Source organism: Quercus robur, chromosome 5 (assembly GCF_932294415.1).
Source record: "Quercus robur chromosome 5, dhQueRobu3.1, whole genome shotgun sequence".
NCBI lineage: Eukaryota > Viridiplantae > Streptophyta > Magnoliopsida > Fagales > Fagaceae > Quercus > Quercus robur.
In genome coordinates, this window is record NC_065538.1 from 54,642,107 (window position 1) to 54,655,409 (window position 13,303).

General features: G+C 32.3%; 1 protein-coding gene across 2 annotated transcripts; it reads left to right on the plus strand.

Moving 5' to 3' along the window:
• The first annotated feature begins 3,144 nt into the window (after nt 1-3,144).
• LOC126728970 (probable LRR receptor-like serine/threonine-protein kinase At1g07650) lies at nt 3,145-13,303 on the plus strand. 2 transcript variants are annotated; one of them, XM_050434748.1, is made up of 24 exons: nt 3,145-3,485; nt 4,441-4,615; nt 4,875-4,946; nt 5,039-5,107; nt 5,189-5,257; nt 5,342-5,413; nt 5,532-5,603; nt 5,724-5,795; nt 5,886-5,957; nt 6,087-6,158; nt 6,249-6,320; nt 7,347-7,415; nt 7,741-7,806; nt 8,570-8,635; nt 8,770-8,805; nt 8,919-8,959; nt 9,125-9,507; nt 9,584-9,779; nt 10,206-10,346; nt 10,446-10,564; nt 10,692-10,902; nt 11,045-11,276; nt 12,166-12,316; nt 12,844-13,303. In XM_050434748.1, exons 1-24 carry the CDS (start codon nt 3,362-3,364, stop codon nt 13,195-13,197), a joined length of 3,006 nt encoding a protein of 1,001 aa, XP_050290705.1. In that variant the 5' UTR covers nt 3,145-3,361; the 3' UTR covers nt 13,198-13,303. The 2 variants fall into 2 exon arrangements, with proteins under 2 accessions (XP_050290705.1, XP_050290706.1); XM_050434749.1 differs by lacking the exon at nt 3,145-3,485 and having other exon boundaries at nt 4,487-4,607.

A 13,303-nucleotide genomic window follows, 5' to 3' on the forward strand; every position in this document is an offset into this window, starting at 1 on the left:
ATTCAAGTACGTATTGGAGGAGGATCTAATTAACTTTACGTATTCATGTCACTAAGCAAAAGGAAAAAAATAATGAGGATTATTTACTTTGGATTAGTTTTGCTGGAAATTTTATTTACTTATTTGTTAAAAATTGGAAATAATTGGTAAAATCTTCGTCAAATGATTAAAAAACAATAATCAAAACCATAGGTATAGGCCCTAAAATATGCTGGTACAGATCTTCAAAGCTGTTGGTAAGGACTATCCCGATACAAGTAAAAACATCAGAACAAGGTCTAAAAAGCGCTAGAATAGGTCTGGCGACCCTATACCAATTGTCACTACACAGCAGTTTGAAACACCGGGATAGGCATTTTGTGCCTATTCTAGCACTTTTTGGGGCTATCCCGGTGGTTTTGCAAACACTGGGATAGCCCCATTTTTTGTAGTAAAGTGCTATTAATACTTTCTTAAAATAGTTCATTAATAATTCTCTAAGAGTATCTCTTAACTAGACCTAAATTAAAAAGGCTCTAAATCATGCGCATGAAAGTTAGTTGTCGCTTCAATTGCCATGGACAGACAAAATTATACTATTCCAAAATGAAAAACCGTTGGTCTACATTCCTTTATTCATGTAATATTTACACTGTAAACTAAATAAATGTATATAATATTGTGAACATATATATATATATATATATATATATACACACACATATAGGATTGAATTCAAGTTATACCTGATGTAACTTTAAGCAATGTTACATCACTTAATATTTTTTAATTGGATTTGAATATTGATAAATTCACCGTTAGATTACATTATCTTCATATATTTTCTATGCTTGCAAAATTTTAAGGTGATCAAAGATTAATAGCCATGTCATCAATTAATTGTTAAAATTCAAGTTTTTGTAGTTTAAAATAATGCATAAAAGATAAGTTTATGGATTAAATGGTAAATAACCACTAATTGATATGAAAATTGACTTGTGTGTTAAAAACATATAGAACATATAATTCAATAGTTGGATTTTCAAAATATTAATTTAATAAAAAGTTATTGGGTGATGTAATATTACTTAGAGTTACATCAGGTGTAACTTGAATCCAACTCATATATATATAATATCGAATGTGTACAATTCAAACATTTTTTTTTTTAACTCTTACTCTTCACCTCTCATATAATGATCCTGTTGGCAGTGGCGGCTCCATAAATGTTTTCCATGGTGTTCCTCAAAAAAATTTATATATTGATGACAACAACAACAATAATAACAATAAAAAAATTATGCAAATACATAAAGTTTTACGACTTAAAGATTATGGAGTTCAGTTGTGGTTGTTGTTAATGTTGTTGAATAGGGATGGACAACAATGACTAGGAAGAGTAAGTGAGTTTCTTATTTCCTTTTAGCCTTTAGGTTTGATTTAGTTTTAATTTAAATTGTTTAATGACTTGTGAATCCGCAAGGCACTGAGGCAATGCTGAATTTTTTTTTTTTTTTTTAAATATTTGTTGAATTAAAAACGTAATCATGTTGGTGTTAGAGTAGTGATAGTCTTAGTTTGAGATGAGATTGATCTTGTACTAGGCTTTTCTGTTAGCATTTGGTTTGGGCCTTGTTAGTAGTTTTATTATAATTTTTTTTCCAGATTTTTGTTCAAGGTTTTTTTTTGGGTTTTTTCCATGATTTTATAAACCAATACGGTGAAAGAACCAGAAAAGGGACTGGCTATTGGTTTTTTAGTTAGATCGAGATCTGACCGATGGTCTAATCAGTGATATCATAAATAATATAATTAATAAAATTTTAAATTATATAAATAAAAATATAATTAGTTTATTACTAATAATATGATAGCAAAATGTAAAAACATTATATATTTTTTTTTTGAGAAACAAAAAAAAAATTTGTAAAAACATAATATTTAGTGACACTTTTTGTGTAAATTTAATCAAATTTCCTTAGAATGGACAATTACATGTTTAATTATATAATCATAAAAATAAAAATTTTATTATATATATAATGAATTAATTGATATTATATAAAAATTAAGTAACTTTTGAAGTTTATTCACTTAATTAAATAAAATTACTATTTTTTTAATCAAAATTATCATAAAAAGTAAAAAGAAAAGTAGTTGTATAATGAAAAAAGCTAAATTTACGTGATTTTGACTAATTAGTTTTATAGTATATATTATAATTTTTTTGAAAAAAAGTAGTCGTACAATGACAGTGTATCAGATAAAAAAGAAACCAAAAATAAAACCGTAGTATAAGCTTAAAAGAATATAAAAACATGTTGTTCTTTTTGCTTGAAAGACCCTAATTATTAAATTGCTTAAATTATGGATCAAAATTTAATTTTATTGGCATAAAAAAAATTTAGGATGCTCCCAAATTCTTTTTTAAAGGTAAATAAATATAAAATTTTAAACTATAATGTATAATTTTTTTTTTTTTTTTTTTCAAGTTAGGGTGGTGTTGGGGCCACCCTGCCCATAAGGTGCCACTGCCTGTTGGATGGTACCACGTGACATCACTCACTCTTTTTCACAAAACTTGCATCCGGCGGGGGAAGCTGAAAGAGATAGACAATGGTACACGTAAAACCAAACTTTATTCTATGAAAGAGATATTATTATTAGTCAAATATTGTGGGGGCCTGGATTATCATTGGAGTTAGACCAATCTTCACCGTTGATCTAAAAACCCAGAAGTCTGTGGTTACATCCAACGGGTCAAGGTTGTTACTTTGAATAGAAGATCTATGATATTCAAAAAAAAGAAAAGAATAGAAGATCTATGAGATTGACCAATGTGTACGTAATTCAGTCAGTGTACCACCTAGCCTACATATTTTAGTTAAAGTCAAGTTAGTCAACATTTGTTATATATGTACTAATCAGTGGATGGCACAACTGGACAAGTGTTTTACGCACAAAGTTTCCACATAAAGTTGTAATACAACTCATAAAACTATATAGTAAAAGCAATATATGAACAAAAACTTGTAAACATATGCACTTTTAATTGAAATTTTCTTGAATTTTTTTTTCTTAAAAAAAAAAAGAAACCCGTCGATTCCAATAAATATTCTGACACCCATAATAAAATAGTACTTAATGACTAAATTGTCATTGGCATGACACATCAAACGCATACAGTTTTGAAGGAAAAAGAATACTGCAGATTGGATAAGCTGTACACATGCAGTTTTGCTTTTAATGGGTCTTGCACAAGTGTGCGGCGTGTATGCAAAGATCTAGAGAGAGAGAGAGAGAGAGAGAGAGAGTTTTGTAGAGTGTTTGAGAAAGTGAGGCTGTCAATACTCAATACCCAGAGAGATTTTTGGAGGGGAAGATGGCAAAGCTTGCTTATATTCCAGCGACCATGTTTAGCTTAATTGTGTTTGTAATAGTATTTATGTGCACAGGAGCAAACGAAGTTGAAGCACAAGCACCAGGGAGTCTTCCTGATAATGAAGGTACTTTTTGTTTATATATATTTATATGTTATTTTGGTAATCAAGCCCAAGTTTATGGAATTTTTTTTTTTTTTTTTTGAAAGCCCCAAGTTTATGGAATTGGAAATCAGTATATTGAAGTTTCAGTTTGCTCAGCTTAATGAAGTTTATATTAGCTGTTAGCAGCATCCTTATTGCCTCTGTGTTGTAACTTGGCCTCATGTGGTTAAGGGCTTGACATGCTTCCCATACTATTTAATTAGCCTTTTTAGCACTGCAATAAGACCCCATAATGAAACTGAATTTCATGGATCATCACAGAGAAACCAAGACATGACTTTTACCTTCTTCGTGGCCATATCTGGTCACATTAAATGGGTCGATTGTAGAATTATGAAACCATGCTTTGGATTTGCTTTGAGAAACCAAATTAAACGAGACCACTCTAGTTATGATTCTTCTTCTTATAGAATCCCACATAGCAGTTAAACTTTATTTTTTTTATAAAAATAAAACTATAAAATAAGGGACCCAAGTCACTGATGGGATTGATGCATCATAAACTATCCTAGGACCATATTTGGTAATGAGAAGTTCTCTAATGTGCCAATTTCTCAATCTGAACAAAACCATTCCATTCCCAATTAGGTGCCTACAGAATTAGAGTAATAGGCCTTAACTTCAGCAATTTTCCCCAACACCAAGAACATTCCCTAGGCATTTTCATAGACCATGAATTTTGTCCTTTCAATAAGTATTACCCAGGCAACCCACAACAAGCTTGACAGGGTAAAGGCAACCAGATATTCCTCATAACTGAGGCATTATTTGAATTTAGGATTTGAAACAGCTGTCTGGTTAACTTTTTTCCTCAGCTGCACTATCGGCACGTTCATTCCACTAGTAGGCATACTTATCAATTATTTAGGTAACAAAAAAATCCTGGTAGAGAAGTTGATGTGTTTGATGTGTGCAGTGGAAGCCCTTCAAGAAATAGCTACACAGCTGGGGAAGAAAGACTGGGATTTCAAAGTAAATCCATGCAATGACTCAAGCTGGATTACACCGGCTTCAAGTCAGAGGCCATTGTACAATAATTCTATCGTCTGCAATTGCTCCAACACGGGTGGTGTATGCCACGTGGTTAGCATGTACACTCCCTTTGCTCATATAACACAATAGTTATTCTATTAAATTTTCTTATGAAGGTTAATGGCAAATAATAGCAATGAATATTTGAATAAGATGTGTAACTTAGTTGAAAATTGGATAAACACCTATTTCTTTATTTTGCTAAATTTTTCTCTCTTTTTTATTCATTGAATTTAAGCTAAGACAATACTTTGAAATTGTTACATAAAATTGTAATCTCTCTCTATTTTTTATTTTACTTTAATCTTTGTTATACAGATTTCTTAAAGGGCAGGATCTTGCTGGTATACTTCCACCATCTTTGGTTAAGCTACCCAACCTTAAGGAAATGTAAGAAGGGCTTCCAATTATTTGTTTTTCTTGTTAGCCAGCAAATTAGACTATAAGCTTCTACTTACAGCAGACTTTCCTCTTGCTGACAGTGATTTGAATAGAAACTACCTTAGTGGAATGATACCGCGAGAATGGGCTTCATTGAAGTTGGAATATCTGTAAATGACTCACTACACTTTTAAGTCCAAGGTTAGCTAGTAAAAGCTAATTATGAAACTAATGAAATGACTCAAGTGCAGGTCCATCAGTACAAACAACTTATCAGGACGTATTGACTACTTGGCAAACATTACCACTCTTACAGCTCTGTATGCTCTGGATCTCTATGTTAAATAATTTCGACAATTCATTTGGTAAAGCTCTGCTGTCTTTAATTTTGGACTGTATTTCAGGACCATCGAAAGCAACCTGTTCTCTGGCCCTGTTCCCCCTGGACTTGCAAACTTGGTTGACTTGGAGTTGCTGTTAGTGTTTCTTTATCTTTAAATCACATTTGATTAGTCATTTCTAAATTCTCAATGAGTTTCATAACATAACAATAGCGTATGTTGAACTGGTCTTAAGTTTCCTTTTTTACTGCAGCGTTCTTAATGCTAACAATCTCACGGGAGAGTTTCCAGTAGCTCTCACTAGTCTGACCAAATTAAAAATACTGTAAGTGGTTGTAAACTTTTCAGTTTATGTACTATCTGTAGCTTTTGATTTTTTTTTTTGGTTGAAAAATGATCAGGTTTGTATTTCATTCTATCTTGTTTCTATCTGGCCCATATGCAGTAGGATTAGCAGTAACAACTTCACTGGAAGAATGCCTGATTCCTTTCAAAGTTGGAAACAACTTCAGAAATTGTATGTGATATTCCTTCAATTTTATGTACAGCACTTCTACTTAAAAGTCTCAGGTTTAATCTAAATCCATTGTAATTATGTCCTTAACAGAGAGATCCAAGCTAGTGGTCTTGAGGGGCCCATTCCTCCTAGCATTTCGGTCTTAAGCAATTTAACAGAGCTGTGAGTTCCGTGTTCTATGTTAAAAGTTGCTGAGTTGCATAATCTCTACAATAATTTCATGTGATTTTAAACTAATAAAATTTATAGCCAAAGAAAATAAACAGTTATTGATGGCGCAATATCATGCAGAAGGATCAGCGACTTACATGGAGTAGGTTCACTTTTCCCAAACCTACGTAACATGGGAGGCCTGATAAGATTGTAAGGTTTTTATGTTGTAAAATTATCTGCAATTAGAATAATACACATGTTATTGCAATTTTGCTTATATGAAGTTGGTTTATGTTTCAGGATGTTGAGAAGCTGTAATATCTCAGGACAAATCCCTGAATATATATCAGGAATGACACAGCTGAAAATTTTGTAATTTCTCTGTTCATTATTCTCTTTAATTTTTAGTGAATTACAAAAAGATTGATAGATATTGAGAAAAATATTAACACTTGAAAGGTATTGAAGTTCAAAATGTGGAATTAAGCTAGCAATTGATAACTTGCTAAATTCTAATTTTTGAGACAAGAAATTTTGAGACCTTTAATTCCTATCTTGACAAATAGATTATTGTATAGTATTAGAATGAGTATCTCAAGAGATATGATCTGAATTTATTGCCTCTTTCGTCTAGTGATTGTAATTTAAACTGCCAAGACAGAATGTTAGCCAAGGATATCTACAGATAAGAACGATAATGACATTATGATGTTTAAGAAGACCTTTAATCTCATTAGTTTGGTATATACCATGAAAACCTATTACAGTCTCCAATGTGGGTGTGAGAAACTGAAAATGTTATACTACATAATACATTGATAAAAGGGTCAGGTGGAATTCAAAATTCATGATAGGAAAGAAAGAATAGTAACTTAAAATTGAGAGAGGTCATATGAAATATGAATAATAAGTAGAGTTTGGAGGACTAGCTGTATACTTTTCTCAATTTCCATAATATAACAGGGATTGAGACAATTTGTAAGGTCATTCAAGAAGAATTAAAGTTGAGACTAGCTGTTTAGGTGTTTTACACTATAAATGAACAATTGTTTTGGAGTGTTTGTAATTGGAAAAATTCTAGATGCTTGTACCCATGCTATTAGCTGCCACATGTTTAAAGACCATTTGACTGATGCCTACTTGAGTTACTCAGTACAGAAATGCCATCGTCAGATACATGCTTAGTACTCTACAATTATGAATGGAAACTATAATAGATTTAGAGCTCCATATATTAAGTATGTGAACATATTATCAGGTCCTCCATCAATCCGCTATACCTAAATTTATGTTATTTTCTAGGTCCATTCAAATTTAGGGAACAAGCATGTCTATAAGTTCGCCATGTTGACTTGGACAGTTATTTAGCATACTGACATCTGCTTTTTCCTTTTGCAGGGATCTTAGCTTCAACAGATTGGATGGAAACATTCCAAATTTGGAAGTTCTAACTAGTTTGGACACCATGTAAGCAATCAAAATTCATGCGTTGGCCAACTTACTACCTGATCCTGGGGGCCATTTATGTTAAGCTGGACATACTTTGTTGGCCTGCTTCCTAAAGCAATTTAACTTTTGAGATTGTTGATTTACCAACATAGTGTAAGACTCTGTTTGTCTGAAAGGTTTTTGGAATGAAACATTATGGTACAAAGTCATGTCTGAAAGGTTTCATACAAATAGAGTCAGCTCACAAAAGTTTAAAAACAAAATTTCCTTTTATGTACATTCAAAACAGTAACAATATTTGTGTTTCTAATCACAATGTGATGATTTGATGCTCATTGGATAGATATCTGACAAAAAACTTGCTCAGTGGGCCAATTCCAGACTGGATTAAGGGCAGAGATAGCCGCTAGTATGTTTTCTTTCTTAACTTCTACACTGAATTTGCATGATATTTCCGTTCATTTATATTCTTTATTTGCGACAGTAGAAGCATATTCTCTTAAGGTACTAAGCATAATGTTTTATATCCGAAAATGTATATACCTAATTTAGATAATGGTTCATTTCATGACCTCTTTAGGGGTAAGTTGCGGAAAACATTCTCCACATAATGGGTTAATAACTTAATAATCCCATTTTTCTTGCAGCTTAATTTGCATTTTTCTACATGTAGCGTCACCTTGAAAGAACAGCATTATTTTGTTCCATTGTTCAATGTTTGTTATCTAGAAATGCTTAGTGGAAGTGGCCGAGTGGGCCTAAATTGATCTTGTTTTAGCTTTGATAAATCCAGTTTGAAGTTTTAGAAATGCTATATTATGGTAGATATATAGAACACAATGCTGTTATAGAATAGATGTAACATATGTCTTTCTTAGAACATCCAGAAGGATGGTATAAATCACTGAATTGGTTAATTATTTAGCTAATTATGGAAAGAAGGAACTCAGTTTGTATTAATTGGTGGTTAATATGGTCATAAGTTTGTATATAACTAAAATTTCCTCTTTCAACTTCTGTACATATTAGATCAATTGTAGGATTAAGATCAATTTATATCAAAATTCATGAAATATCAGATCAATTGTAGCATTAAAATCAATTTATACCAAAATTCATGAATATGTAATTTTATGTTTTGGAAGATTAAAGGAAATTATGTTTTCATGCAGTCAAATAGATATCTCTTACAATAATTTTTCTGAAAGCTCTGCGCCAAACACTTGTCCAGACACCATGTAAGAAACTTTTTCCTCTAAAAATCAACCTACTTGAGCTTTCAACACTTTGCTTTATTCATTTACTTCTTTTTCTTTTCTCTTTTTTTTTTTTTTTTGGTTGTGTGGAAAGTAACTCATTTGTTATTCAACAGAAATTTGTTCAGAAGCTTTTCTAGACAGGACAACTCGTAAGCTTCTAATTTATTTAACTTCTAAGGAGAGCAGTTTTTATAATCTTATTTATAATTTCCATTTTTTTAAATATGCTAATTCTTCTTCCTTTTGCTTCATTTTAATCTAGAATTCTTACGGAATGTCTGAAGAATAATCCATGTTCAAAAGGTAAATATATGCTAGAATCAAACCAGCATTTAGATGCTTCAATTATCAATATAACACCTTACTCATCAATGATTTTTTATCAATAAAACAAAGATTAAATTATTATTGATAATTGAATATCTCCTGTTTTGTTTGATTGTATCTGATTACTTTGGTGCTCTCTAGATCAGTATTCTTTGAATATAAATTGTGGTGGAAAAGCAACCACCATTGGAAATGTCAAATATGAAGCAGATTTAGAGCTAGGAGGTGCAGCAAAATTTGTTCGCATGATGACAGATGATAGTTGGGGCTTTAGTAGCACTGGAGATTTTTGGGATGTTTGGAGTAGCTCACATGACTACATAGCAACAAATGAATCTGTACTCAAAATGAATGACTCCGAATTGTACATGGATGCACGCCTCTCTCCTCTATCTCTCACATATTATGCACGCTGTTTGGCTAATGGAAATTATACCATGAAACTTCACTTTGCTGAGATTATATTTAGAGACAACCGATCCTTTTTCAGTGTTGGAAGACGGATGTTTGATGTTTATATCCAGGTACTCGAAGTCAGTCAGATCATTTTTCTTCCCTAAATGCTATAGACGACAATTTAACCTAAATACTTTGTTGTAGGAAGAACTGGTGCTGAAGGATTTTGATATTGAAAAGGAAGCACAAGGAGTTGACAAAGCAGTTGTCAGGAACTTTACAGCATTTGTTGAGAAAAAAATTTTGGAGATCCGCTTTCACTGGTCTGGGAAAGGGACAACGGATGTCCCAAAGAGAGGAACATATGGTCCTCTTATATCAGCTATCTCCATAGATGCTGGTAAGTACAAAAGTTGTATGTTCTGTATTCCTTCTTTTACATGGTCAGGCATTTTCTCACTCTCACTCCCACTCTTTCATTTTTGAGTTTTGAATGTTTCTATATCCAAAACTGCTGGATTCAAAGTAAAATACTTGAAACAATGTTAATGCACAGCTGGGTGGAAGACATACAAAGATTTTTTTTTTTTTTTTTTTTCCCTTTTTCCTCTCTAATTCCATTTTTTATTACCTAACCTGTGTTTTGAACCATATAATAGTATCTGGTTTTATCTTCTCAAAATAATAATAATAATAATAATAATAATAATAATAATAGTATCTGGTTTTACACTAGATCCACCTATGTGTATGCCATTATAGTACAATGTACAAAACCGAATGCAGTTTTACAATCACTATTCTTTGCTACTTTCCTTCTATGTAGATTTCAACCCTCCTGATGATAAAAAAAAGAAGATACTCATCACAGTTGGAACTGTAGTTTTGGTGTCAAGCCTTATCCTCCTGATTTTAGGAATTCTTCGGTGGAAGGGATGTTTGGGAGGCAGGACATCAAGGGAACAAGGTAACTTAGTTTTGATATCATTGACTAGTCAGAATACTAATGAAGCAGTCTTGTAAATTTTTAAGATGTATTCTAATATCTGAAACTTGTTCCATACAGAACTGAGAGGCCTAGATCTGCAAACTGGTTTTTTTACATTCAGGCAAATTAAAGCTGCCACTAACAATTTTGATGCTGCAAACAAGCTAGGGCAAGGTGGCTTTGGAGCTGTATACAAGGTAATCTATGGTCTTCTATCTTTGCATGAATGCATTTAATACCTTTTTCTATTATTCCCTTCGCATTTTCACTGGTCCAGATAGACCTCGTACATAACCAATAACGCAAATTATACTGTCAATGCAGGGTACTTTATTAGATGGTACCATAATTGCAGTTAAGCAACTTTCTTCTAAATCAAAGCAAGGGAATCGTGAATTTGTGAATGAAATAGGCATGATTTCTGGATTACAACATCCGAATCTTGTTAGACTGTATGGATGCTGTGTTGAACGAAATCAGTTGTTGTTGGTATATGAATACATGGAAAACAATAGCCTTGAACACGCTTTATTTGGTAAGCTTAATCTTTCATCTTTGGCATATTATTATTTTGACTTGAAAAGAGTAGGAGTCAATTTCCATGAATCATATAGGACCTATAGGTTGAACTAAAAATTTGGATATTATTGATTGAGCTATCTGCATTGCTGGTCCAGAGGAAAGCCGACTGAAATTGGACTGGCCTACAAGGAAAAAAATATGTCTTGGCATAGCAAGAGGTCTGACTTTCTTGCATGAGGAATCACCCCTGAAAATTGTTCATAGGGACATCAAGACTAGCAATATACTACTGGATGGGGACCTTAATCCTAAGATTTCTGACTTTGGGTTGGCCAAGCTTTACGAAGAGGAGAACAGCCACATTAGCACCCGAGTTGCAGGAACTGTGTGAGCTACCTTTTTTTCTTCCTTCATTCTGAACTTAGATTTTTCTTGTGTTCTTTTTTCAACAAATATGAATCTTAATGGCTCTAATTTCAAGTTGCTTTCCTAAAAGAAAATCAGAATAAGGCAGCAATTGAAGTCTCCATAAACAAGTTCAAGTATACACAGTACTATGGGAAAGTCCTCACTTTAAGTATTAGTAGGAGCTTTATTTATATTAGCCATCTGCATTTGCTACCCAATTGTCCTCCTATTTAGTATTCCTGCTTTACAAATCATTTACATGATAGATATAGAAATAACCTGCAAAGTTAGTTTACCTTAATTTTATATGTATGAAAGCAACATCTCAAACTTCTCATCAAATAGAAACTGCAGAATAAAACAGAAGGATGAGAAATTTCTGTTTTATTCAAAAATTAAATTTCATATGTTGAATGCTACCTCTAAATTTTACCTTTTTATACAAGGATTAAGCAATATAGAGAAATTCTAATTTATATTCTGCTTTCCTGTATGGCTAATGGTGCATGACTACATCAATTATCAACTTGCAAAGTGGCAATATCCGTAATAGGTAGAGAAATAGAGTCACCCCCCTTCCCCTCACTCTCTCAACCCACCCAATCAACATTAAGTGTAGATTTTCAAGGCTTGCAATTGTTAACAGTACAAATCTTGTTTTAGGTGAAGTTAATTTCATGTGGAACAAATTTGTGACTAAATAATGCTAGCTTTTTTTAATGGCGTAATTGCTTGCCAAAATGGAAATAAAATTATTATGATAGGAAATCTAGTTACCTAAAACTATTTTGTCATGGATTTGTTTGTTAGAGAAGCTTGTAACCTCATTCAAGTGAAACCTTACTAATTGAATGATCTTTCTGTGCAGAGGATACATGGCGCCAGAATATGCATTATGGGGATATTTAACATATAAAGCAGATGTATATAGTTTTGGGATTGTTGCATTGGAAATTGTTGCTGGGAAGAACAACATGAAATATCGACCAAATGAAAATTTTGTATGCCTTCTAGATTGGGTAAGATAGATCATCAAAATTTTCTTATAATTGAAACTAAAAGCAGCTTTGAGACCCAGTCACTTTTTTTGGGACTTCTTTATTTGGCCTTGTATTGTGCGTTTATATACCATTCCAGATTTAAGTGCCATTTTGCACAAGACTTATCTTCATTGAAACCAAATAACATTTACTGAGTTCTGGTTAAAACATTTAAAGAGCTAAGCATTCCATATATACAATTTTCTTTCTTTTTTTTTTTTTAAAATTTTACTTTTTGGTGGGTAGATGGGTGACCTGAATAATGATATAAAAGGAAAATGTTAAATTGAGTTAGTCATGGCAATATAAGAATAACATGAATCTATCACAAATTTCACTTTTATTTTCATTATAAGTCTTTTTAGATATAGTTTCTTTTTAATAATAAGTTTTTTGTATTTAGCTTCAGTAAATTACTACCTTATCGTTTAAGATTTGTATTGTTTTGCTCAATATATAATGCTAATTAATTTCTTTGTTCCATTTTCTTCTATATTCTTTTACAGGCCCTTGTTTCACAACAAAAGGGGAATTTGATGGATTTAGTGGATCCAGACTTAAAATCTAATTTCAGTAAAGAAGAGGCAGTAAAAATTATGAAAGTAGCTCTATTATGCACTAATCCATCACCAACACTTCGGCCTACTATGTCTGCCGTAGTAAGCATGCTTGAAGGCCAAACTGCCGTTCATGAGCTGATCATGGATCCAAGTATTTATGGTGATGATTTGAGATTTAAGGCTCTAAGAGAATACTTTGATCAGATCATGGGACAAGGCTCAGATGACACCCAGAGTCGTATTCATTCATCTGATGCAACATGGATTGGCTCTTCCACTACATTATCGAGTCAATCTTAATTCTAGGTTTGTTAACCATTACATTGCCCGTCATGATGAAAAATTCTTGTCTAATGATAAAGAAAATATTTTGAATCCCCTGGTTGCAAAATATGTGTTTCATAAA

Coding starts and splice junctions, on each gene's coding strand:
- LOC126728970 (XM_050434748.1), top strand. CDS start 3,362: ATGGCAAAGCTTGCTTATATTCCAGCGACCATGTTTAGCTTAATTGTG. Junction 7,416..7,740: donor CTAACTAGTTTGGACACCAT/GTAAGCAATCAA, acceptor CTCATTGGATAG/ATATCTGACAAAAAACTTGC. Junction 10,565..10,691: donor GCTTTGGAGCTGTATACAAG/GTAATCTATGGT, acceptor CTGTCAATGCAG/GGTACTTTATTAGATGGTAC.